This window comes from Parasteatoda tepidariorum, chromosome 3 (assembly GCF_982258835.1).
Source record: "Parasteatoda tepidariorum strain Cologne lab strain chromosome 3, Ptep-v5.0, whole genome shotgun sequence".
Lineage (NCBI taxonomy): Eukaryota > Metazoa > Arthropoda > Arachnida > Araneae > Theridiidae > Parasteatoda > Parasteatoda tepidariorum.
In genome coordinates this window covers 121,469,785-121,496,996 of record NC_141757.1, presented here as the reverse complement: position 1 = coordinate 121,496,996, position 27,212 = coordinate 121,469,785, and the positions used below count along the sequence as shown (strand labels likewise).

At 30.3% G+C, this 27,212-nt stretch overlaps 1 protein-coding gene across 1 annotated transcript; it reads right to left on the bottom strand.

Annotated features, from left to right (window-relative positions):
• Positions 1-9,313: 9,313 nt before the first annotated feature.
• On the bottom strand, positions 9,314-23,145 carry LOC107439461 (uncharacterized). The gene is made up of 5 exons (XM_016052061.5): positions 23,043-23,145; positions 18,912-19,364; positions 16,338-16,584; positions 10,841-10,992; positions 9,314-9,536 (listed from the first exon to the last, which is right to left on the bottom strand). Exons 2-5 carry the CDS (start codon positions 19,354-19,356, stop codon positions 9,403-9,405), a joined length of 978 nt encoding a protein of 325 aa, XP_015907547.2. The 5' UTR covers positions 19,357-19,364; positions 23,043-23,145; the 3' UTR covers positions 9,314-9,402.
• Between the last annotated feature and the right edge of the window lie 4,067 nt (positions 23,146-27,212).

Sequence of the window (27,212 nt, the reverse complement as noted above, 5' to 3'; positions counted from 1 at the left end):
TTTGATGAAGCAAATGTATCAATAATATCATCAGAATTGATCATTTAAAAATTTTCTCTTTCCACACTTAAAAATGCTAGGTCACTTAGGCGATTTGTCAAAATTAATTTTAATTTGCTGAATTAACGTTTGCAGCTAGCAATTGATACTGAGTTAGTAAGGAGTAGGACTGCGCGATATCAGAAATTATATATCGCGATGCAAAACAGCGATGTATCGCGATATAGTATTTTTGAATTTCGTTTACTTGTAAGGCACAGAAAGTCATATTTCTATCAAAACTCCATACTCAGATTGATTCAAATCAATTTATAAATTTGAAGATATATATGTTTTGCTTAGGAAAGATATTAAATAAATTGACTACAATGTACAAATCTTACTTAAAATACTTATTGAAATGTTTGTTTAGAAATTCATAATACGCTTAAAACAAAGTGATAAAAACTTTTTTTTAAAGCGTTTTTTACAAATTAATATTTTCTTGTACTATTATGCATAAATAATTACATAATTATAAGGTCCGATCTTAATGTTCAATTTCTAAATAAAAAAGTAAATGCAAGTTTTGTTACATTTTCTAAAAATGATCACGCAAATAAATGAAATATTTCTTAATTTAAATATAAATAATAAAAAAAAAAATAAAATTGAAATTTATCAATATATTTACCTAACAGTATAGAAAGAAAATTTAAAAAATAAGTTCGTTAAAAATTATTTGTATGTTTAAAACAACGTGCTAAATAAATTTTAGAAAAAAAAAACGCTTTTAAAACAGTATTTTTTATTGTTATTATTTCAAATAAATAATTAAATTAAATTGAATTTTGACCTAATTATGAGCGAAAAACAAAGTAAGGTTTAATTTCTTAAAAATAAAAACAAAAGAATTGTGATATTCGATAATATATTTAGCTAATTAACAAATAATATGAAAAGAATATTTTTAAAAAAAATTATTATACTCTTTAATAAAACGAAGTGCTAAATGATTTTAAAAAATGAATAAAATACGCAAACCTTTCAAATTTTTTTTGAATAAACAAAGTTGAGTGATTTATGTCCAAATCCAAATGACAAAAAATAAGTTTTGTTTAAACTTTATTTCTAAAAATAAAAACAACAAGATTTATAAATTTAAAATCAGTAATAAAAACCTATTAAATTATTAGGAGTTTTATCCAAAAAGTTTTTAATAAGTTAAAAGAAAGTAAAAAAATAACCTAACAAATTTAATTCTTTATGGGCGCCTTAAATTAGATTTCCGAAATTTTCACATTTAAAAATAAAAAAAAGTTTTGTTAAAGAAAACTTATCTAATTAATGAAGAAACTCCTCTTTATATATTCTTTTCAATAATAGATTGCCTTCAGAACAAGGTAACATCGGCAATCACGAAGTTAGTCCCACTGAAAATAATCTACAAGAAACGATATCAAGTCGCTACAATAAAAAAAAAAAAACTAAGAAGTGCTGATTCTACAGTTCACCAATCAAGGCCATTTCAACATAACGAAACGAACATCGTCTTCCACAGCGCGAGTCGACATCGGAACGTAAGAGAAGAGTCTTATATCGCTATATCGTTTTCTTATATCCTTGCGTGTCTTATATCGCTATATCGTTTCGCGCTCGTTGTCTTTACTCGACGGCTTAAATTAGATTTCTGATGTATCGCCTTGAATGACAGTCGCTGTATCGTCTTGCCGATATGTGCGTTAAATCGATATGTCTCGATACATCGATTTATAACCTAGTCCTAGTCAGGAGTACTTGAAGTGCCGCTCTCAGATTTGGAAAAACATCTTCTCCATTCGAGATTGATTATAAAAGTAAGAAATTCTAATGGAGTTTTAGGTTCAATTTCTTTTCTACTGCGGAGTAACATTTTGCTGTCACGTATTTTGATAAAAAGTTCTATTACATTGAAATCTGTATTATAAAATTCACCCAAATTTTAAAAATTTTTTTTTGAGGTCGACATTATCCTTGTTTAATAAAATTTCAACGTCTAGTAGAAATCCAAATTTGAAATTAAGATCACTTAATCGTGTACACATTTCTTGTTGGAGACGATCAAGAGTGCTTTTCATAACGCGAGAAATTTCACTTTCTGCGGAAAGACCACCATAGCCAATTCTCCAGGCACGTATAGTTGTATCCATATCCCATTTTTCACAAAGAGACTCCGCTTTTTCTATTGCCTCTTCACAGAGCTTGTCTCAAATTTCGGCTAGTTCAGTCGCTAATGATTCAAGATCATAGAACACTTCTCTAAAATTCATTCTAGGATCTTGTAATCTGAGCTGCACACGATCAATCCTTCTTAAGATTTCATACCAGAAATGAACTAAAGTTATAAAACTAAAGGTTAGTATATTTTGCATCAGAATTGTAGCTTCACTTCTGTTGTCACTTGTAGTGGTAGTGTGCTCTGCTAATTTTTCTAATAGTTCTTTTATATTCTCTAGCCCATAGATGATAACGCTAACCGCTTGTATTCTGGCGCTCCATCGCGTTTCAGATGTGTGACCTGCCATCACGGCAGCATTATCGTAACATTGTGATCTGCAGTTTGTTAATGAAATTTGATCGTAATTTAGTTTCTCTAAAATTATATTTTCGATCGAGGCTGCATCTTTAGCATGTATTTCAATAAAACCCAAAAAAAGATTCTTTGGTGGAAACTTTTTTATTGATAAAATCAGCATCTACATACCTAACGACTTGGGACATTTGTTCTCGATGAGAGATATCAGGAGTTGAATCAAACGAAAACCCATAGTATTTATTTCTTTCGATATCGTTTATTAGTTGATTTCGAACTGTAGATGCCAGAAGATGAATGAATTCATTTTGAATCTGTGGTGACAAATATGAGAACAACAAATTTTTCTGTTAACAAATTTTTTCATACTCTATTCACTTAATAATAGAATCATCGAGTAGATGTAGTAAGTAATCTTATTTGATTTATTAGTTAAGTTACCAAGAATGCCTTGAACTTGAAAGGTAGTAACATAGTGAAATATACAATATAATTTATGCTGATATTTTAATATTTAATAACATTTCATTTTTATTCTAAGCAGAGCGCAATGACAAGGACGCAAAACTGAAAAATACACACCCAAAATAACTTAAAAGTAACTATTTCGGGTATTTCACTAATTTGTTGCTGACTTCCGCAACCTGTCGCAAATGTCACGGATCTGTACAGTCACGGAAAAAATATCCGGAAAGTAACAAATAATCTTTTTTTAAAAAAACAGATAATTCTCAGGCACACAGCAAATACGGCGTTGTTTGTGTCCCTTCCTAGAAACGACAAAACGCTGTATTTGTTGTGTGTTTGAGAAGTATCTATATTAAAAAATAGACGATCCTTTAGTTATTATTTTCCGGACATTTTTTTTCCGTGACTGTACATTAGAGTGTTATTGTTATCGTTTTAAAATAACAAGCGTAAGCTACATTGCGTTTATACAAATAAAAATAAATAGTGTTCTGAAAGAAAGAATGTTTGTACTTTGTACACTGCAGATATTTATTATAACATATTAGGAGATAATTTATGTAACCACACAGCTTAGATGCCATAAGGAAGTGCTAACAGACACAGGTCTGAAAGTAGAAAAGACGTGCCATTTCTATTATGAATATATTATTACAGTTTGATTTAGACTATTAAAGTGACATTGTGAATTAAATATTATGAATAATATTTATGAATTAACATTTATTATATTACACTGGCACTAAATTTAAAATATATTTTCCAGAAATCAATTATAATAAAAAAAAATTATCCAGCAATTTTTTGTTTTGCGGATCATTTGGCGCCCCTTTGTGAGTAGCGCCTGGGGCATGATGCCCCTCCTTGCCCACCCCTCGCTACGCCAATGGATCTTCGATTGCGATCAGTTACTTATATATCATCAAATATAGTTATTAAAATTTCTTTGTTTTATTCCTTTATTTAAAAACTTATTTTACTATTCTCACCATCACTACCGACATCTGATACGATAGCGTATGGCCTAAAAAGATGTATTTTATTGTGTTTATATTCACCACAACATTCAATATTTCATTTCAAAAATTTAATTTTAAATTTAATGATAACTTTATAATTACAATCGATACTGATACCACAGTGTTCTTAATTTATTAAGGACTAGATTCTTGACTTTTTAAATGAAAGGTCAAATAAAAAAAAGAGTTTCAAATTCTTGAAAAAATTAAAATTCGTCAAAAGTTGGAGTCAACGCCTTACGGTCTCTTGTAAATTACAAAGTAAATTTTACTTAGAGTTTATCGTTGTATTTTGCAGTTGTAGATTATTTAGAGATTTGCTAATTTTAATTATAATTTTACTAGTTTTAATTGTTGAATTGGAGAAGATAATGTGACCCCTCTACCCTTAACTATTTCCAGCATTTATGTAAACAAATCCTTTCATTGGTATTTTTTTTATTTTCTGAAATTATTGGAAGATGGTCGCAGAAATTATAGGTGAAAAAATAGCTTAGCGACAATATTTAAAAATTATTGTTGTTGGTAGGAACTATTCAGCCCACCGCTTTATATAAGGTAAAAATGTTTAATAAAAGAAATTATCTGAGACTTAATGCGTATGTGGTAGATAACTCTTTTAAGTTTTACTGAGTTAAATCAATAATTTAACTTTTTGATCAATAAGTCAGTGACATTCTTTGGTTAAATAATCTGTGACTTAATTAATATAGAACTATAAATAGCATCATAATTTGTGAATTCCTTCCTATAGGATTTAAGTGGATACCTTTCGAACATTGCAAATATTGTAAAACATAAACTAGCTGAATGCCATAAAACTTCTCATTTTTAAAGGTAAAAATTATATAAAACAAATAAATATTTTGTAAATTTATATTTGATTATTTAATATAAATAATTCATTTAGTGTAGTGTAGCAAACTTTTATGTATTCTTTCCTATCAGTTCTTTTATTTCACTTTCATTTTAAGTCTCTTTTGGCAAAAACTAATCAATTTTATCATCGAATTTTAAATTGCTGGGGTAAACTAACTCAGAAATTGTGCTAAATTATTTTTTTATGATTCGCCAAAGTATTGTTAGAGATTTGCTCTTTGAAAAAATGAGTTCAAATCTTTAAAAATGTTAATTTCTTGAACTATGTTGATGTATGTTAATTGAAACAAATATAAAAAATTTCAATATTTTGACTCAAACAAAAATATATTACAGCGGATCATGGAGTTTAAATAGCAAGGTTAAAGAATTCAAAAAGAAAGTTAAAAGATAATAATAATTCATAATGATTTAGTTTTCAGCTGCTTACTAGGGTCTTCGTTTTTTCTTCATCAAGGGAAAACTAATGGATAATGGGAAAATTATATAAATAATAATTTAAAAAATACACATGCCTTATAACATTTTTAAAATAACAAGTATTTTTCCGAATTAGAATTTTTAAAGAAGTTAGCTGCCTTCTAATATAAGAGTTCACTCATGAAACTACTGATCATGCATCTTACGCCTGAGCTCAAGAATTTGCTCTTCATATGATTTGCGAATGATACTAATTAAACTTGGTTTCTAGTAAACCGAATGGATATTATTTGCACATTCATTTCGTTAGTTTATTTAAAAAATATTTTAAAAATTAAAAGAAGGGAAAATTTAGGTTCATAATACCCCAAATTAAACAAGAGTAACACTTGTTACAGTTTTTAACTCTGACATTCTTTTCATAAGATAACTTCTTTTGCTGACGATTTTGTCCGTTTTTTATTATTAATTAAAGCCGGCTTGCGCATTCTTGTAATTTTTGTATTTTATTTTTGAAATTTTAAAGTCGAATGACATGTATGAAATGACCCCTAGTTTAAAGAATCAAAGTTAAATAGTTGAAAGTCCGATTGTTTCGAAAAGAATTAACTACTTCGGTGCAATGAAGCAATTATCAATGAAATATTAATATTCTTGTTTCCTTATTACGAAATATTAGATCCAAATTTGTATTCATTATTTCTTCAAAACGCGTATTAAAACTATTATTATTTAAGTAGAAAAAATCCTAATGTTAGAAATATAAAAATTTTTGAGATGATGATTCTAAAAATAGCTCGTTTTTCGAATCTTTTTACAATTTTTTATTTTAGTAGTTGTTTAACAAAACAATGCATATTGAACTTTTTCCTGATATAGGAATTTTTTTGAACTGTGCAAACGTTGAGAAATAATATAAAAAACTTTTTAAGCAGATAATTTCAACTTTTTGAAAGATAAGGGTAGCTTTCTTTAAGTTAGCGGGCAAGAATAACTTTGAACTTCAAAATAAAATTGTATGTCCATGGTGTTTTGTTTATTTAAAAAAACAAAATCATCTGTTGTATTTTTTTGCTGTGCACACATAAGCATTTACTTTTCATTACTCAAATAAATAAGAAACAATAAAAAGAAAAGAAAATCAATAATTTATCTTCATTTTTCGAAAACAATAGTATGCTTAGTAATTAGTCAGCTGTTCTGCATCGAATGATATTGATCAGTAGAGTATTTTTAATTTCTCAACAAGACTTAATTCTCAGCTAGCTGGCAATAATTCTAAGTTTTCTTTCAATAAAAACTTAACAATAATTTAAAAGGTAATTTTATATTGAAGGAAAACATAAATTAAAATACTAAAACAATTAATTAGTATATTAATGGAAAAATAATGTATAAATGGCAGCATATTAAATAAGATTCTGAGAAACGTTAAAATTTAATTAAAAAGTTAGAAAAATAATTTTGCGAAAAACGCGCAGACAGGTAATTTGCAAATTTATTTTAAGATTAAGGCGATATATGAGATGTAAAGAAGTTTTAAGATGCTTAAAAATGTTGACTACGCATTCGTATTAATAATTATATAATAGATATTGAAAAAATTGGTAAACATAATATTGCAAATCTATGCATACTTTGGTATATTATTGAAATGTATAAATTATTAAAAGAACAAACAAACAGTTAAAATAAAAAAAGCTGATATCGGCCATTTAAAGATTAATTGCCGCATTTACATATTTCTTCATTGTCGCCAAATTATTTTTTTAAAAATAATTCATTTTAATTTTTCTCGGCTTCTATGATATAGGAACTGTTGAAACTTTAGATTTTGATATAGAAAAATACGTACATTAATACGATATAAAAAAATTTATACCTCATTATTTAAAATTTTTTCATCCACAATGAAATTAAATAATAAATAATTATTAAATTATTTTTTGCATGAAATGATCTTTGATTAATGGGTTTTATAACTGAGGACAATTTTCCGAAACGTTTTATAACTGAGGTCCGAACTTTGGATCGCTCTCCTGACCAAACTATGGGGACCACATTTCCCAGATTGCGGCTACTCCCAATTTTTTGAAGGTTAAGTATCCAAATATGTTAAAAAAATATATGTTTATTCTGAGAAAGTACGTTTTTTTGTCTGATTTCGTAACTTAATTTATAGTTAACACTAATTAATTATTATATATTTGAGGTCACCCCCAGGAACCATTAAGATTGACACTTAATTCGTGAAAATCCGACCATTAGAACGAAAGTTATTCAGGGTGATTTTTAGGACTGTACACAGAGTGCAGCACTTTCTTGATATGAACTTTCTCATGCATTTTACGATTTCGTCCTTTCAGCATTAGTGATGTTCGTCGACATTTTAGCAATATCGTTTTTGTCTGAGAACCTTTTAACGTAAGAAAGTGCATTGGTATGTAATGACACTTAGAAAAACAGAATATCTTTCGTGATTTTATTGGTATACGATCAAGGGAGAGGACCCATTTTTTAATGATAACTTCAAGTATTTTGATAAAAATAATTTTCCCTTAAAATGATTCGAAATCTATTGTCAAACAAATCCAACACGATTTTGAGAATGGAGAAAAATATCTTTTTACAAATGTGTCTCGATATTAGTTTCAGCTATAAATTAATTATATTGCAGGGGTGGCCAAGCTCCTTGATAGTCAAGCCATTTTCCAAAATTTGAAATTTTTCGCGAGCCGCAATTAATACGCATTTAAGAGGTATGAAATTTTTTTTTTTACATGAATAATTGGTGACAGCACTTCTCAGTAATTCTTTGAGATGCTGGTTAGTTAATACTAAACTGATCGGTGTTTGGATTTCACGAATTTTAAAGTGGAATAAAATGATTCACATAAGTACGTTGTTCCGAATACTGAAATAATTCGACAAGCAGCCTTTTTTAATTCAGGATTCTTCGATTCTGGTACATATTTCCAAAATTCAGTAATTGACGTCGACCTATATTTTAATTGTAGAGCTTGATTTTCTTGCATCTCTATTTTTTAGTTCTCCAGATGCTTTTTGGGTCATAATTATATTGGGAATGGAAAACTCACCTTAAATTATGTTAATTTCCAATGGATTTAGAAAAAAATTAATAGACTTAAAATATTTTAAGTCTAGAAATCTATTTTGGAATTCCGTCAATATTTCTTCTACCTTTTTTATATACTCGTTGAATTTTTCGTGTTTAATATTGGAACAAATTTTTTTAATTCGAGGAAAATGACAAAATGTTTTATTTTTAATGTCCTTTTGAAAAAATTATAATTTAGTTTGAAAACTAAATATACACTGTGAAAGGTCAGATATTATTTTATCTTTCCCCTGCAATTGTAAATTCAGAGTTTGCAAATGGTCCATGACATCAGTGAAAAACATTAAGTCTTGTAACAACTCGTCTAATTCTGAATAGGTTATTTCCTGTTCTTATAGAAATGAAGTTATCGGATCAAACAAATCAACAAAACAATTCAACCACTCGAGAGGTGACTGTCAGTCACCAATTTTGCCTGTAAATTTTCCACCACTTTAATTGTAAAAATTTTTTCACCTTAATGCTTAGTTACCACTTCATTCAGTGATCTCCGGATATAATATGGTAAGTTTGTAAAAAATCCTTCAAAACGTTAGTGGTGGCGTCCTTTTTTTAACTGATGAAAGAACTTCGAGTGCAAAGGGTTAATACGTTGTAGCTAGATGACCATCTAACAAATGCAAAAGAAATTAATGTCATTTGGAAGTTCTAAGTTCTAATTCAGGCTAATTTTCATTTACTGGTATGAATATTACAGGACTGCTTTTTTTTAAGTAATCAAGATTTGAATTTGATAACTATATACCCATTGAATCTCAAATAATTTTCAGCGCTGTTATCAACGCTGTTTTTTTCTTTTTTTTAATATTTGGAACTTTTAAAATAACTGACTGAAACTGACTCTACAAATATGCTTTATTAAACTTTTTTTGGTCCTAATTATACCGTGACATAATATGCTCTGTTGCGTATAAGTTCTGTTATGATTAACATTCCAGCATGTTTGATTTAATTTTTTTGCCAGCTAACGAATCTGGAGTGGCACAAATACCCATATTTAAATGATATTTCGAATTTTTTAGAATCCACATTAACCTGCAGTCACAATGCCATGGATTATCTGCAAAAAAAAAAAAATTTAATTTTGTATGAAACTCGAATTTCTATAATACATAGTTGAAATAAGCATTAATTAATTTAATTTTGCACAAAATGACATTAAAACTGATTATGAATGATCTGCAATTAAGAGTTCATTTAGGTAAAAGCAATGCATATAAAAAAAAGTTTTTTTGTTCTGTTTAATCTGTGGACAGCAGAAAAATATTTATTAATAAATATATAATGGCTTAGTCACTCATGGATGCAGATTAACATATTTGTGAAATTTAGATAGCTTTCATGAATAAATTGATATCTTTTATGAATAATTGAAGTTAAGATAGCTTTTATGATAATTGGAGAAGAAATATAAACTAAATATTTTTTACATGCTTTTAAAAAGTTATACATTGATTAGAAATCAAGAGGCAATAAGAAAAAGAAGAGAATCAGTTTGTCTTTAATTTTATACTTCCCTTATTTCTGAGAAATGTACTTTATTCGTTCTTAATATGAATATTATTTCACAATTAATTCAGTGAAATGCTAAATTATAGGACGGAATAATATTTTCCCAGTATAAAAATTTCACCGATAAAACATACATCTTAAAGAAGTAAGATGAATATTTAAAATTTATGGAATGTAACAGTGGCATGCAAGTAATTTCATGGAATGTAACGATTTAAAATGCGTAGTGCAAAAATAAATAAAAAATAGTGATGATTGGATGCCTGCAAGTGACATCATTGTAGGTAAATCCTGGCATTTGTCGATTCAGAAGCCAATCAGGTTCAACACACACGCGTGACGCCGCTTGCATGCATCCAATTAAATCTAATTTAAATCAGATGGTTAGGCATAATCACTTCATTTCTCGAGTTGCAAGTACCCATTTGTCCATTAGTTTTAAAACAACTCAGCTACAAACAATTTCTTTTATGAAAATATATAAAAACTAGTTTTCAAATTCTATACCACTAATAAACTCTTGAAACTCTCACTACAGAATATTTTTAAAAACTTTATGTGTACTATATTATTGGAAAGTTAACAAAAATGCATTTTTATTTAAAGTTATTAAATTTTGCACAGTCGTTGTGGAACGTTATCGAATCATTATCAGATCATTTGCTCGAAAAAGAAAGGCGTTTTTATTTTTCCAAAATGAAAGAAAAAGATCACAAATTTTCAATAGCGTTCTTTTAAAAGAAAGGTATTTTAACACAATTTAAAATTTCAAATTATTTTATAGTATTACCTTTGCGAGTTGAAAAACTGTTAATGCGAAGCTAAAGTAAATATGTGGGTTATAGTACTTACTGACAAAATCTATCCTCTGCAAATTTGGCGAAGAAATGGAAGAAAAGAGATCTTGAGGTAGGGTAACTAAATTGTTCTCTCTTAGATAAACCACTTCTAAAGCAGGCATATCCGAAAATAAATCAACTGGTATTGAAGTTAAGGAATTGCCACTGTAAGATGAAAAAATTTTTTTTAGTTCAATACCGTTATCTACTTATATAAAAATGAATGTCTGTCTTTGTGTCCTATATAGATTCCTAAACCACCTGACCGAGAGAGATGAAATTTGGATACTGATACTTCGAAACACAGGAAGGTCACTGTTTTCGACCTTAGAACATAACATTCTCATACGAACCGTTCGAGCGGGTTGAGCAAAAAAAGAAATGGAAACTTCTGATTAGTTTAGAACTTGCCATTGATAAAAATTAAATTACTATTATTTTATAGATAGCATCAGTGTTGTTTTCTAGCTTATAGCTCTAATGAAAAAAAAGGAATTTATTGCGCGCTTTTAATATTAAATTATTTTTTTATTCGTTTTGTCAAATTAGCTTAGTGATCAACATAATTCAACGAACATAGGTCGACTACGTTACTAAGTTAGTATTCCTGAATTTACTTGAAGCCATGTGTTTATATTGCTTAGATATACGCTTTTAAATCATGCATCTATAAATCTAAGTAATATGAAATAAAAGGTAATTGGGTATAATATAGCCTACGTCACAGGTTGTGTTGTTCGTACTAAATTTAACCCATGAACGGCATTTTCTGCGAGCCTAACTTCAAGCCACAAATAAACAAACGAAGTGTTCGATCGTTTAAATAGCTGCTCGCCAGATTTTATGCATTATAAAGAAAAGTTATTGAAACTAAATACAACTAAATAAACAACAACAACTAAAACAAATAACAACAACTACTAATAACAATAACTAAATAAACAACAACTAAATTCCATTCGTTTAGCATTGCGTCATATGTTGTTCCTACTAAATCGAAGTAGTTGTGTTTTTTTCATATTATACCCAATTGAAATAAAAAATACGTTATGTACTAAGAAGCCAAATTAATGGAGAAATAATACTAATGTTTTGGAGAAAACAAGAAATCGCAATGCATACTATTATTGACAAAAGTGGTAATAATTTTAGGAATGGCTACTAACTGAAATTTAAAAAAATTACGTACTGAAAAGCAAAATAGAAAAATGTTAATTATTTATTTAGGAGAAGCGTGAAAAATCACTGTGCTATTATTAACGCTTATTATTTAAATCAATTTCGGTAATAGGTACCAATAATTGAAATAAAAACAAACTATGGGCTAAATAGCAAAATTAGTTAAGAAATGGTACATATTTGTTTAAGACAAACGTAAAAAATCACAATGCTGTTATTGACACTTTAGCAATTAGAAGACACCAGAAATTTTTCATAAAAATAACTTCGATTATTTTCTTACAAACAAATGGAATTCTAAAAGCGTTAACAAAGTAAAGTCAACCATCTAAGTAAGTAGCCAATACTTCCGGACTCGGCTGGCTAGGTCAGGCCCTCATCTCCAGGTGAGGGCTGAAGTCGAATGCTGACCAGAGCTCCTTTTATACTCGTTGAGTGTAGGCGTTCGGGAAAGCTGATTTGCATTTGGCTGATCGGCTTCTTCAAGCCGCGTTGCATTTTAATGAAGGAAACTTCTGTGATGACGCACTACACCAATGATTAATTTTGGTAATTAAAAAATCACGATGTAACATTTTTAACGCCAATCATGCATTTTGGTAATAATTACTAATGAAAATTAAAAAAAATAAGCTATGTTGAAAGCAATATTAATGAAAAAATGGTACTGATTCGTAAAAGAGAAGAGTAAAAATTGCCGAACTATTACTCTAATTATGCTAATTAATTTTGATAATAAGTACTACTGGTATTAAGATAGTTGGTTCAGTTTTAATAGGTACCAAATATGTATATATAATACAGGTATAATGTAGGTATAATATACTAACATAATAAATACGTGTAAAATATACTAACATAATGTAGGTATAATACATTATGTTAGTATATTTTACACGCATAAGAACTGCATCAAGACATGGAATCCTTAACATAGATATTGCGGAAAAAGGTTTTTATGGTCCCTTTAAAGGAATAATTATCTAATAATACATAAATGAAGTATATATAAATGAAGTGTTGACGATTACAGTGCTGACGTAAAATATCCTCAGTGGTAGATCGATCATGAGATAGAGTCCCTTTGCAGCCAGGCAAATCGTGGGAGATTTTCGTGGTTTTCCACCCAATACTTGATCCAAGAGTTCCCTTGTCCCCTGGATTCGGTTCAAAATCACACTATGACGGAGTTGAGCATTAGTAGTCGTAAACCCAAAATTGAGTCGGCTGTTCAATAACGGTTTTTAAAAAAAATACAACAATAACATAATTGTTAAACAAATATTTAACGTTACGACACACTCTCTGCCATTATAAAAACCCACCAGACATAACCAAAATATAAATTTTAAATAATTGTGTCAAAGAGATGCACCACTGGTATGAGGGAGAGCACCTCTACATATAGTACGGAGGGAGAATACCGCTTACGGGTGAATAGGAAGAACTTTCCTTTTTCATCCATAAATGACAACAGGATCGAACAGTACAACAAAAACTTTCCTTCAGAAGTGTGATTTAAGCTTTCGCTGGCAGGCCCAGTACGGATGGTGTTTTCACACCTGGATGAGCTGCGAGCTCTTTACTTCAGGGTTACTCTTTCCGGTGTAGTTTGGAGCCATTTGGCCCCAACCAAGAAATTTGATCCTTTAGTAGTCCAAACGTAATGACATCTTCATTACTTTTTATCCACTGCGCAGTTTATGTTCGTGAAGTCGGACTACTAAATTAATCCGTGTTGAAGCCTTCTTTCTTCTAGGAGGTGTTGGTACGATGCTGCAGGACCTGCAGCAATAACAGTAATAAACAAGTAAAAGGAAGCCAAATCAGGACTGTCAAAAAAGCGAGTACTTCCTAAATCTAGCAACCATGTCACCGTTTTTAACAATACATTTAAAAATAACTTAAACAAATTTTCAATTCAAGCTCACCAAAATTACTTAATATCATTAATATCGTATGAAATACAGCAGATTTGAGCTCAAAAATTATTTAATTTTTTAAAATTAGAAACAAAATTATCTGTTTTAAAATATCGCCTCGCAGAATAAGGGTTAATAAGTAGCTGTATACTTTCTAACCGGAAGTAGAAGAGCAGGTCAAGAGTTCGAGATTGTTGTTGTTTACATTTATATTGAAAATTATATTCATTAAGAAGAACTACAGGGCGAGTTTCTTTCTTCTTCTAAGAAATGGTAGTAGATATGCTTGGAGGAATCTGTGTGCATGCTTCAACAGGTTTTAGTACTATATGAATAATTAGGCTGAGTGTTATTTAATGCATCAATTTAAATATTTCATTATGTTTTTTGTCTTTCTTCGAGTGAAGGTAAATTATCATTACACTTGAGATTGCCATATAATAATCAAAATGTAATAAATAATATTAGTAGTTGTAATAATAGTATAAGCAGTTAATATCTGACTTTTTTGAAATTCCATTTCTCGGGAACTTTTTAACGATTTTGCTAAATTTTTGTATTTTGACATGCAAAATTATATTCTTTAAAATCATGCAAGAAATTTTATACCTTACAATTCATATTTTTTTTAACCATTGTTAACTAAAATAATAAAAAATAATAAATATTTACTAAAAGTTAATTTTTGCATGGAACTATATTTGGATGAGCAAGTTTTCTTAACTGTGTGCAAAATTTTTAAATTAGCTTAAAAAGTTCTTGAGGGAAATACATAAAAAGTAAAATTAACATTAAGGGGTCCAAACTTTGGATCATCCCCCCGACGAAACTATTGAGATCATATTTCCCAGATTGCGAGTACCCCCTATATTTTTGGAATCAGAAATCCGAATCCGTCGGAAAAGGTATGTTTATTCAGAGAAAGTACGTTTTTATTTCTGATTTTGTAACTTGAAATATCGTTTGCGCTTATGAATTAGCATATTTGAGGTCAACCTCTCGAACTATTAAGATTAACTAATATTAACCCCCACGAAAATGTGAAAGATGGGCAAGTAAGAATTCATTTTTGCAATTCAGTAAATTACATGTTTGTAAACAATCTGTTTCTAAAGATGACGCTTGCTAAGGGGAAGTCAACTTGCAGGTAAGATTGAATAAATGAATAGAGTCATTTTAGTGTGCAAAGCCATGAGTCTTCCAATGATGGATTTGATGACCTAGAACGTGAGGATCTGATCATTAGATCAAAAGTTATTCGTGGTAATCCACTTTTTTCCCCTTTTTTTTTGAAAATTTATTTATTTAATTTTTTTGACGCACTGTACATCAATATTAGTGAATGTATTACTTGTACTTCTCTCAAAAGATAAAATATTTAATGTTGACTACTTGTAATACGGCCAGTAATATCAAAGAATATAGAGGGGCTGCACTTCTACATTTTACCCATTCTCCATTTACTGAGATAATACCGCTTGCGGTGCCTGTATTACGAAGAACTTTTATTCTAACCCTCTATATTCTTTGATAGTATTCCCACATAGAGTAGTAAGCCCAACGGGAAAGACAAAATATAATATATAAAGAAATCTAATTATGCTAACTTTGTTCATAGAGTTGGCATATGTCTTTCAATTTTGAACATGATTTCGTTGTGTTCTTCTAATTTACTAATTGTTTACTTTTTTTTCACCCTGTACGAAGAACAGGTATTCATCTAGCTTAAAGGTACTTTAAATGAAATAACTGTAAATTTTGTGAAAAAAAGACTTTCTTAAAAGAAGTATTATTAATTATTTTAACAACTTATTGTCCCTATTATTATAAATAAATGATGAACAAGATGGCTTTTATTTTAGAATAAATTACACAAGTAACAGTTGATTTTGAAAGTTATTTTTTTCTAAATATTAAATTTATATTTGGTTTTTGCAAAAGTGAAAAGTCCTTGGTCCGCATGCTTATTTAGAGAAATTACGTTTTTGTGACTGATTTCGTAACTAAAAGTAAAGAAGCATTAAAGTATAAAGTAAGAAGTAACAAAACTGGAACAAAAAATCGAAGCATCTTGAATAAAAAGTTATGAAACAGTTCCGTTTTTCATTTTGTGCTCTGTACGTGTCTTAATACTGGTGTACCGAAGAGGAAATACTGGTATTAGAGGTACCGACCTATTGAGGAAACCTTGCACTATTAGACAATATTCTTTCAAAGAAGTTTTTTAGCCAGCAACGACGGCGAGATGAGTAAAAGGATAATTCAAAAGTTAGACTTTATTTCAGAGATACGTGAATTCACCTCGCCATTGCTAGACAACATAATTTTTCATTTGGGTTTTTGAGATGACCTAGGGTTCGAGTTGTTTGTTATAATATTTATTATTAAGCTATTTAAACTCGTACTTACTTAAGATGGAGAAATTGTAATTTTTTTGCTGGTTTTGCAAGAATTGATCTTGAAATGGATGTTAGCTCGTTATTCTGAAGAGAGAGAGATTCGAGGTCAGCAAATGGTTCAAACTGATGGTCGCGGATGACTTTCAGCCCTGCACTCTCAATTGCCACTTTCTCCACCTGCCCACTGGCAATTTCACCAAATTCTGGTGTCAGCTCTGTTAGATGAGTGTCCTCCACAACAATCGTCAATTCTCCCTCTATAAAATAAATTTCACTGAGAATTAATATGCTTTGTTGACTCGATTTACAAATCTGCTAGTGTTAAACACAAAACTGAATTCTTAACATTGTGGTTCTAGTATAATCAGTGGTTTCTTTATAGTTCGGAAATGTATTAATCAAAATACCTAGACAATCATCGGACAATTGAGCCTTATGGTTCAATTCATGGAAGATAATCTAAATTTTGATTTTAAAAAAGAACATGTAATTTGACATAATAATTGCGGATATATTATGTAAATTATCGACGTTAATAAATATTATTGATTTATAACTGTCACGCAGTAGAACTGCAGTCCGAAAAGGTCAAACTTTTAAGAAATTGTAAATAATATAATTTAGTTATAAAAATAAACTTTAAAAACCGGAAAAAGTGTAATTTAAATAAAGCAGCCAAAAATCAGAATTTATAGTTCTCACTTTTTGTTTAATATTTAAACTAGACCTGCAGAAATCCCTATTCACAGTCCACAATTTTTTTTCTATACTTTTTTGATAATTTCAGTCATTTATTAAAAATAATCCTATCACCTCCATTGTTTGCTCTGTTGCACCGTTAGTGGACGAGCGGTAAAAGAACTGAGGTTTCCCTATTTGTCATTCAGCCCTTAGAATTTTCCGTGTGTGACGTCATTTTGATACCATAAACCTGTTATGGCGTTTCACAATCACCGCCTTTTATATATACTTTGAGAATCCTTGCCAAATAAAATATACACGTTAGGGGGTCGTAACTGAATGTTAAACAGTGGTAAGAACCTAACTAATAAAAACTTCAAAACCTGTTGGATAACATTTTGAAATTCTTAGATGTTTCTAATTAACTCCTTTCTCTCACAATCAAACAGGTTTTGATTCCACCTTTCTCGCCAGTAATTCATCAGATATTATTTTTGTATTTCCACACTGAATTCACAGTTCACCTAATGTGTATACTTTCTAAACTTCCTTTTTTAAATAAGAATTTTAAAAATATTTAATAGGGGAGGTGATTGTGGAACAATTATCAGCCAATTTATTCCCGAATGTAGTTCATAATTCGTGTTTATGAACATGGACAGAGCATTATATGCGCGTTTGAAAGAAAAAAACCATAGCTTAAAATGGGTGTTTAAAAAAAAATTATCGTAATACAATGGGTTGAACAATGAAATCCAACTTTTTAAACCCCTGAATAAAATGCATACAAAACCTATCTGAAAATTCATCCAGCTTTTTTCAAATATTTCGCATAATCATTATTCTCTACTGAATTATTTTAAACTATTCTAGTCTTGCATAAGAATCCAATCTCAATATAGTTAGATGGAGCATCTTTAAATAAACTAAATAATTTGTACCGGAGACAATTTTTAATACTATCGCGTGAGGCAACGGGGGTAGTTTAAAAAACATTATGAAATGCTATGACCATTTTATGACTAGCCATGTTCATTTACTTCAATTGATAAAAAAAAAACACTGGTACAACCAAAATGTTGAACATTATTGAAGAGAATAAAGGAAGGACACGTTGAGACATATTTCTAAAAGAATCAACATTTTAAGCTTAAAAACATGCTATGGTCAGCTGATACAAAAGTATACAATATTAATCGATTCAGCCTAGTCTGTTAAGTAAACCAATTATTTTTAATAATTTTTTTGTGAGCAGCTTTTTGATGTTTCCATACATTTTAAGGCTTATTTCCTCATACTGAACTTATCTCTTTTTTCTTTTCATGTCTCCTAAAAATGACGAATGATTTTGAAAGTTCATGTTAAAACATGTTAAAAGTTCGTCAACAGATGGCGCAATAGGATGAAAAAATCTAAGAAATGATGTCTCAGAGACACGTCAGACTATTACAATCAAACTTTAAGATTGAATCCCCACAAAATTCTTTCTTCCCCCTTCAAAAAATTCATATAAACTTTCCATTTTAAGAAAGGAAAATTATTTCTTCAATTTTTATACTGGCACGTTTGTGTAGGCGCCCCTTTAAATTAATGTAGTTCCAGTATTACAATCGAAATATTTGCTCGGACGTCAGTTGAATTTTGCTTCAGACTGCCTCACGTTATTACTACACAGGATGATAATTTTGAAAATATCGTTTATAGTTCCTAGTTTGCAGCTCCGGCTGTTGCCGTACTTAGTAACTAATTTTGAAACGAGGTGAGATAAAATTATCTAGTTTCTTAAACATAATGCAGCAAATCAGATAAGTCTCTCTTTTTCCGTTGTTTTTGTTTCCAATTTTAGCCATTTTTCTTGGATACAAGATTTAATTAAAAGTGTAGTATGCTAAATCATTAATACCTGAATAAAATTTGCTGAATTGCTTCCAGTTAAAGTTTTTAACTTTTGAATGATCTACCTTGATCACTGCAGCTCCAGGTGTATATACACTAGGTATTGATTCATCTCCAGGACGCACCAGTCCTTCAACAGTAGCACGTTTTATGGACACATCCACTGTTTTTGACGAGAGCAGTACCTTCCACAGTTTTGAAGATATTCCCGAAATTTTGCTGTGCACCAACATAAAGTGGACGTCACCGTCACAAAGATTGGGAATATCTGCTATCTTATCGACTTGTTCTTGCGTGGCCAAACTGCATGTAATAATGCAAGCGCCATCTAGGTAAGTTTTGCAGGTGCATGGCCATATGTTAGTCGTAGGACATTTCTCTTCAAGTTGTGAACGACCCAAGACAATCAATGAAAGGAATAAGCAGATGCTTTTGACGTTGAAAAGTTCCATATTGGATGCTGAAAAATATTTTAAAAAAGTATTATTATTAGCCGCCTTTGGTGACAAATTTGATCATCTTTCAAAATTATTTTGAAAAACAGACACAGAACAGAAGAGACATTTCAGCAGATGCATGAAAATTATATCCATCTCTGTCGTGAGATAAAATAGAGAACTCATTCCATTAACACTACCTCCTGCCTGCACCTTTCGTATCATAACTTGAGTATCGTATGGTATGAGGATGCTATTTTATTTTATTTTATAACCGTCGTTGAACAGCCGACCCAAATTTGGGTTTGCGACTACCAATGTTTTAACTCCATAGCCTTGTAATTTTGAACTCAATCCAGTAGACAAGGGAACCTCTGGATCAAGTATTGGGAGAAATTTGCCTTCGTGTAGGACTTTTTGATAGAACTAACCCGCATTTACATGACATGGGGCAGAAAACTACAAAAACTTCGCATGGTCAGTCGAACGGTATAGAGACCCATGATCCGTCTACCACTGAGGATATTTTACGTCAGCACTGTGGTAGTTGCAAGCCGGAATTCGTATCTACGAGCCACTGCTGGGGTTCGAACCCGGTTCCCCTCATTGGAATGCTCCATCCTCATATTATAAATGCTATTGCCCGAAAATCTCCGTTTCCGTACATGATATGCGGCATCATAGTACCGGATATATGCTTAAAATTTCAAAAGGGATCGAAAATAAATCAAAATAATTACTTACTAACTAACTGTTCAATACTACCTAAATTACTACTTAAAGACTAATACTATAGTGTTGCCAATAGACAAAGAAGTATACGAGTTTAAGATGCCACATAAGAGAAATGTATATAGATATATGTTACGTTAAAAGTGATAAATCCGATTATTATTAATAATAACCATGTAAGTGGGTCGATGTGATTAAAAGGTTTATATAGCATTGGGACATGGGTGTGCCACTAAGTATATGTGTTACAGTTACAGTGATAAATCCGGTTATTATTAATACAAATTATCGAAATTAATAATAACTGCTTCTTTTGGCCAAATTGAGAAATAAAAATTCGAACTTATTGAGTTCGGTGTAAATAACAAACAGCATTTGAAGACAATGATGAGTATGCTGAAACAACTTATGGTTTGGTTATGCAGGGAACAGCCTATACCGGGCAGTGGCACTTAACCTTAAAAAAACATCAGTGTAGGGTATACCGGGCAAGTATATTCCAGGCAGTTACACTCAATCTTAAAAAAAAGTAAACGTCAGTGTGGGGTATACTTTAATTTTTAATCACGTCACTTTTCAAAAAATAAGTAAATAAAATAAACTAATCCATTTTGAAATAAGCGCACTGAAATAAAATATTAACTTGAAGGAATTACATTTACCAAACTCCATTGGTTATTATTAATAGTAACCGGTGATTGTGATAAACTCGCTTAAATGAGATACCTGCAAGTGACGTAGTGTGGATATCTCGGTTGTTGAAACGTGGCATTTGCTTATGTTAGCAACCATTCTTTCCCTTCTATTTCGCATAAGCTAAGCCCGTCAAGTATCAATTCTCTTAAGTGACATATTCTTTCACAATGATTCTTTCTCAAAGTTATATATTTTCACAGAGACTTAACACAAAGACAGGCAGGAAGCCATGTGGAGCATAAACAAACTAATTATGCATCGAAAGGTACACAAAACAAACAATATATACAATAAAATGCATAAACAAATAATAAATCTAACTTAAGTAAAAGAAGTAGACAAGAACGAATTATATTTCAATTAGTTCGATGTACTTACTATACGGCTCTGTATTTAACTAATTAATTTATCCTTAATTAATGTTCTAACTTATGCAGAAAAACTTAACTCAATTTTAATATGCCCTTTTGCTCATAAAGATTAGCTGGAGTCATGTTTCACATGTGTAGGTATAGGAGTTCTTGTTGAAGTGCAGGTACCCAATGAATCACCTTCACCGGCTTCTTTGGTTATTATTTAATAGTTACCGGTTATTATTAATATTAACCAATTAATCACATTGACCGAGACATATATATAGATTATGAACACGTAGACACATTTTTCCTGCTAAGCGGGCAAAAGATATATTATGTGGCTAAACATATTAAAGCATTTAACTAAGTAATCTGTTGATATATCATACGGCATGGCTTGAAAAATGTTTCTTTCGTGAAGTAATCGACTAGCAATAGGTTTATTATACTTCTGGCTGGTTTATGCCATAGCCGAAAATCTAAATTTAGTTTTCTTTCAATGCGAATTGACTGACCCCAGTAGTGAATGAGCCATCATGTGTTGTTGTTGTTGCTAATTCCCATCTGGTCTGACAGGGTCAGACCAGATCAATGAATCCGTTGACATTCAGAAAATCCGAAACCAGAATGGGAGAGGAATGAATGTCATTCCAGTCCAGCCCTAAACAGTCCAAGATGTGCTCAGGTGATGCCTGGTTTTGTTGGCATTTAGGGCAAAGAGGAAAGACTTTTTGATTTGCAGAAAATGTGAGACATTTCAGGTGTCCACTGGCCAGTCGGGATAAGCAGGTGGCCATCATGTGTTCTAAAGTTAAACGAATTGAATTAAAAACAGTTTCGAATGTATATATTTTTTCCATGTCTCTGTGTATATAAATGTCACTTCAATGGATTAGTGGTCTACGTTTGCTTCGTCTACGCAGTTTTATTTCACGGGTTGAATAAGTATCAATAAACAGGAATTGTTCTGCACTGACATTTTTGTGTAAATATTCTCTTTGCCGAAAATATCGAAATTCGATATATAATTGAAAAACTGCTGATATTAAACTGTACTGAACAAAAAAATATAATTTAACTTAGATTATCATATTATATGTCGTAATAAGAGGAAAATAAATGAGAAGCAATTTCACTCGCTAACGACATAAAACGATAAACTTGTATCATCATAACAATTCAAATTGGAAACAATTTTTATCTGTCTTGAGTCTTTTACAGTTTTAAAAATGTCAATATAAATGATAAAATTTATACCTGGCAGCATCTATAAACATTTTTGTATGGCAACTTCTGCCAAGTTATTAAAATTGCTATAACTTGTGAATAAATTAGAGTTTCGAAAAAAGTCACGTTAAGTTCATAAACGAAATTAGTGTTTTCAGCACGCTTATTTGGTTTAATAAGCGTGCATGAATCGTGAACTTCAACTTGCATAATTACATTTCAGCGGGCTGTAGATCACCCGTATTATATTTTTATTTACAAGTTTGACAGTTGATGATTTCTGAAGTAATAATCGAATCTAACTTTTTTATTTTTATTCCATAGTACTTCTCGTCCGTAAATATTTATTTATACACACCTTTGTAATTTCAAGCTCATACCAATTTTGAGCACAAATGAGGCCATGATTAAACTGTTGCTAGGGAATAAGTGAACAGATGTAAGAAATACTGGAAAAAATAAAGAAAAAAAAAGAAGAAAAAAAAAAGGAACAAGTCTATAAATCGGCAAATCATCTTGCAAATACAACAGTTTTAGAAACGTATAATTTGTCTATCGGCAATATCACCATAATTTTTTTACATTCTATCTTGGTTACTTTCTATTTAATAATATTACTTCCGTTTAAAGTTTTATGTATTTTAAGCAAGCTTTTAAAAAATGCACTAAAGAAAAATGTTATTGTTTTACCTGTGTTATTGCTGCTCACTTACCGGAAGACAATTAAATCTTTCAAATCCCACTATCAATCACTTATATTTAAAGCCAGGTGTGCAAGTTCACATTATTTTAACGGTAGGAAGATAAAGTGTGATTTCTTTATCAGGAAAATTGAGACACTACACATTTCAGAATTATATTTGTGATTTTTTTAAGAAAAAAAGTAATTGATATTTCCTTTTGACATTGATCATGGATTATTATCTTATCAAATCGATAAACATGGAATGAATTGAAATTGAGAGTACATTTTAACTCCTTGACCACTTCCTGATGTTGTTGTTGCCATCGTAGGTCATTCAGACAAGGCTTGCGATTGTTCTTGTTTTCCAGTGGCGCCATCTATGGCCAAGATTTCGACTTCTGTCACACTCATAGGTCACACTCGTTTATAAGGCGGACCCATTCATACTTCAATTCATTCCTCCACAGATCGTAATTTTGATCCGAACCAGAGAATGATCAATCTCCAATTCAGTACACCTAGAGGTATAATTTGTTATGGGAACATGGAGGACTTTGTGATTCGACATATTTAACGTGCACCAGTCACCATTTATTACACGGGGTGTCTTCGTCCTGCTGGATTCGAACTCCCGTCCTCGCAAACGTGAGTACGGTACCCTTTCAACCAGGCTATCCCGGCACCACAACTTCGTTAAAAGTTTATGTTATAAAACTTGTGTGGCAAAAGAAGGAAAAGTTCGCTCAATTGCCTATTGTTGGCCATTGGATGTTTCGTGGAGGGTAAGACTCCCCAATTTCTTGACCATCGGCATAATGGTGGCATTGCACCGGCATTTTCACTTCTCAGACAAGTTGGTGCTCACCTGTATGAAGCTAAGTTAAACCGCAGCCGGAGGTAGAACCACAAAGATCGAGGATATACGGAGGTGTCTATGGTAAATGTCAACAGGTTTAATCATAATAGTTTGATCTTTTGGCCAATACAGGCTAATAAATAAATTATAAATTTTAATGGGAAATTACATTTTGGTAAAAAAATTTCTGGACAAAAATTTGTTAAAAAATTTTACATTAAAAAACAGATTTTCTTAAAAGTAATAATATGAAAAAATGTTTCTTTATATATATATATATATATATATATATATATATATATATATATATATATATATATATATATATATATATATATATATATATATATATATATATATATATATATATATATATATATATATAGAACCAGATTATGAATTTATTCTTATAATAATATATTTGATTACCAAATGGTAGAAAAATATCTCTATACAAGTTGGCCTGAAATAATTTTTCAGTAATAATGCAATGACGATACTCAAAACTTGAAATGGAGATCTTTTCCATCCATAATTTGATGAAAAGAAAGGAAGAAGAAACAAACAAAATGCGATAAAAGGTCGCGGAGATGATCACCTAAATAAAACAAATCATTTGTCAGGTAAGTGAAGGGAGTGAAATCGTCTTTTCCGTAATAGTTAAAAAACGAAAGAAAAAAAAAAGGAAAGAAAATGTCAATGATTCTAGAAATTATGTCATAACAGCGTGCCTTTGACGCTCTGACCTGAAATTTAAACAAAATATTATCGACTCGGTTGCGCTAAAATATTGATAAATAAATTTTTGGACACTCTGCAATAATATAGAAAAACTTTGTGAAGAGGACGAGCTATATCGTCTCTAGCATGCAGCGAATATTCATGAAGGACGAGTATTCTCGCCCGTCACGATGAAAGATTCAATTAAGTTTTCCGTTGATAAAATTTAACCATTTTTATTTTCAGGACTAACTCTAAAATACAACTTTCCAACATCTTAAAGAAAAGTGCTAATTAGTTTTTGTAATTTATTTTATTGTTGTAAGCCATAATTATTTTAGCCGATTTAGATTGTCATTTAATCTAAGTCGTGAAACTTCCTCTCGAATGGGCACAATGCCCAAGGTTAAGCTTAAATAATAAAGCATTTGATTTCTAACTTATTTAGAGATGTTTCTATGTTTGCAAAAAAGCTTATTGAAGAAAACCTTATCTTTATGGAAGGCTTAGTTAATCTTACAAACACAGCTTACGTTTTTTTTCTTTCTTTTTTTTAATTTGGAAATGCAGTATGATCAAATATATAAATCAAATATAGTGTGATTTGCCAATTTGAATGACACGAAAAGTCAAAATTCAATTGTTAGAAACGCAGCTTTGTTTTCTTTACTTTAATAATTTATAGCGATTAAGATAAACATGATATGCCTAATTAGTAGAGCCCGGATTTTGATGACCTAAAAAATCTCAACTAATGTCCTTAAAAAATGCCAAAAATGGCCTTAAAAAGTGCAAAAAATGCCCTTAAAAATGCACTAAAAATGCGAAAATTGCGCTAAAATTGCCATATGACGTGACTTAAAGTAAAAATATCGAACTAAAACAATGTTTTACTCTTTAAAATTATGAGTCATTTCAAAAACTATAAAGCAATGTAATACTTGTTCTACGTTCATTAAAGTTTTAAAAATATGTGTTATATCCTAAAATAACAAAAAAAAGAGAAAAACATATTGACACCAAAACATTTTCATTTTGTACAGAAACTTTAATGAATATAACAACTTACATCTAATAATAATACTAAATATCAGAATTTCATTGGATTATTAAATGTTTTTTGATATTTTGAAATGTAAACGAGCGTCTCTTGTCTGAAAGTAAATCTTTATACCTGGAGAAGCTTCTTTCAACGTCTACTTAATGGTGCGTACTTGAAAAAGACGGTCTCACTTACTGACAATTCTTCTTCAATTTGAAAATTTGTTACTTCACCTGTTAGTATCCTAGAGATTTTCTTCATTGTTTGGAAGCCAGTGCTCTTCTCCAAAGCTTTATTCAATTTAGCTGCTACACTTTGTCCTATTTTTCCCCTTGCGTGTTGCAACACTCGACTCGCTACATCAACATAATTTATTGCATCACAAAGTTCCAATTCTTGTTTCTGCAGGCTTGTAATTGTCGAGGACTCAATAGCAAAGTTAAACTTGATAAATGCTAAGTTTCCTTCGATTTTATCAGAAGCGAACACGTTTTGCGCTATCTAAATTAATGCAGCATCTTCTGAATCAAAAGTACTGACGATAGACTTCACTATCTTAAAATTTTCATTGTAGTATACGCATGCATTCAACCAGGTACCCCATCGTGTGATTACTGGTTTAGGGGGCAAAGCTGACTAGGAGCAAATGTTTTGAAACATTCTTTGAGAGTTACAATATGAAATGTAAAATTATAGGACAAATCATGCATTTCATGTAATAAAAATACCCCAAAAAATAATAAAAATTGGAAAAATTTAACAAAAACCTTAAAAAATGCTTTATAATACAAAATACACCCCAAAATTTAAAAAAAATGCCCTATAAATCTGAAGGACAAAAAATGTCCAAAAATGCAAAAAATGCAAAAAAATGCAAATGTCATCAAAATCCGGGCCTTACTAATTAGAATTGCACGAAAAAGTCAAAATTCAATCAATATAACCTTTTTGTAATCATAGTAAACAAGCAATGACTTTAATATAAATTCGTTCCAACTCTTATCAATTTTGTTTTAAGACATCTCATTCGTGTAAGTATTGTTTCGATTCTTAAGAGTACTACCTCCGCCATCTTGGATAAATTTTTGATTTTCGTTTCCTTTTGATGTTGTTATTTTGAACACTTGATGTACGGCATCGACTGTTGAGTTCGGTCAAAAGTAGAGAAGCATTTTAAAGCATATTTTTTCTCATTCAAAAATTTAACTTGTAACTTAATTCTCGAAAGTATTTAAAATCTATTTAGTTGTGTGTTTTTGGAATAGATTTATTTATGTTAAAGTTACAACCAAGTCCTACTGATAATTTTCCCACAAAAATGACGTTTGAAAATTAAATTAGTCAATTATTTTAATCTGCACCCCTTGTTTCATTTATTTATTTTTATAGTTAAGGTTAGATAACTGTCATCAACAGACAAATTCAGCAAATATTCAAATAGTGTAGGTTTATTCATGAACAAGAAGAAAACTAAAGTAATGAGAATAAATCAAAAGAAAAATGACAAAATTAAAATCGAAAATCACGAAATAGATGACATAGAGTCATTTAGCTATT

Bases quoted from the DNA above. Each gene is read 5' to 3' on its own strand.
- LOC107439461 (XM_016052061.5), bottom strand. From the start codon at position 19,356: ATGGAACTTTTCAACGTCAAAAGCATCTGCTTATTCCTTTCATTGATT. The intron at 16,585-18,911 runs GTATTAATGATT...TTTATTTTATAG, and splicing joins ATTCAGCAAATTTTATTCAG to AGGGAGAATTGACGATTGTT. The intron at 10,993-16,337 runs GTAAGTACGAGT...TTCATCTTACAG, and splicing joins TTACAATTTCTCCATCTTAA to TGGCAATTCCTTAACTTCAA.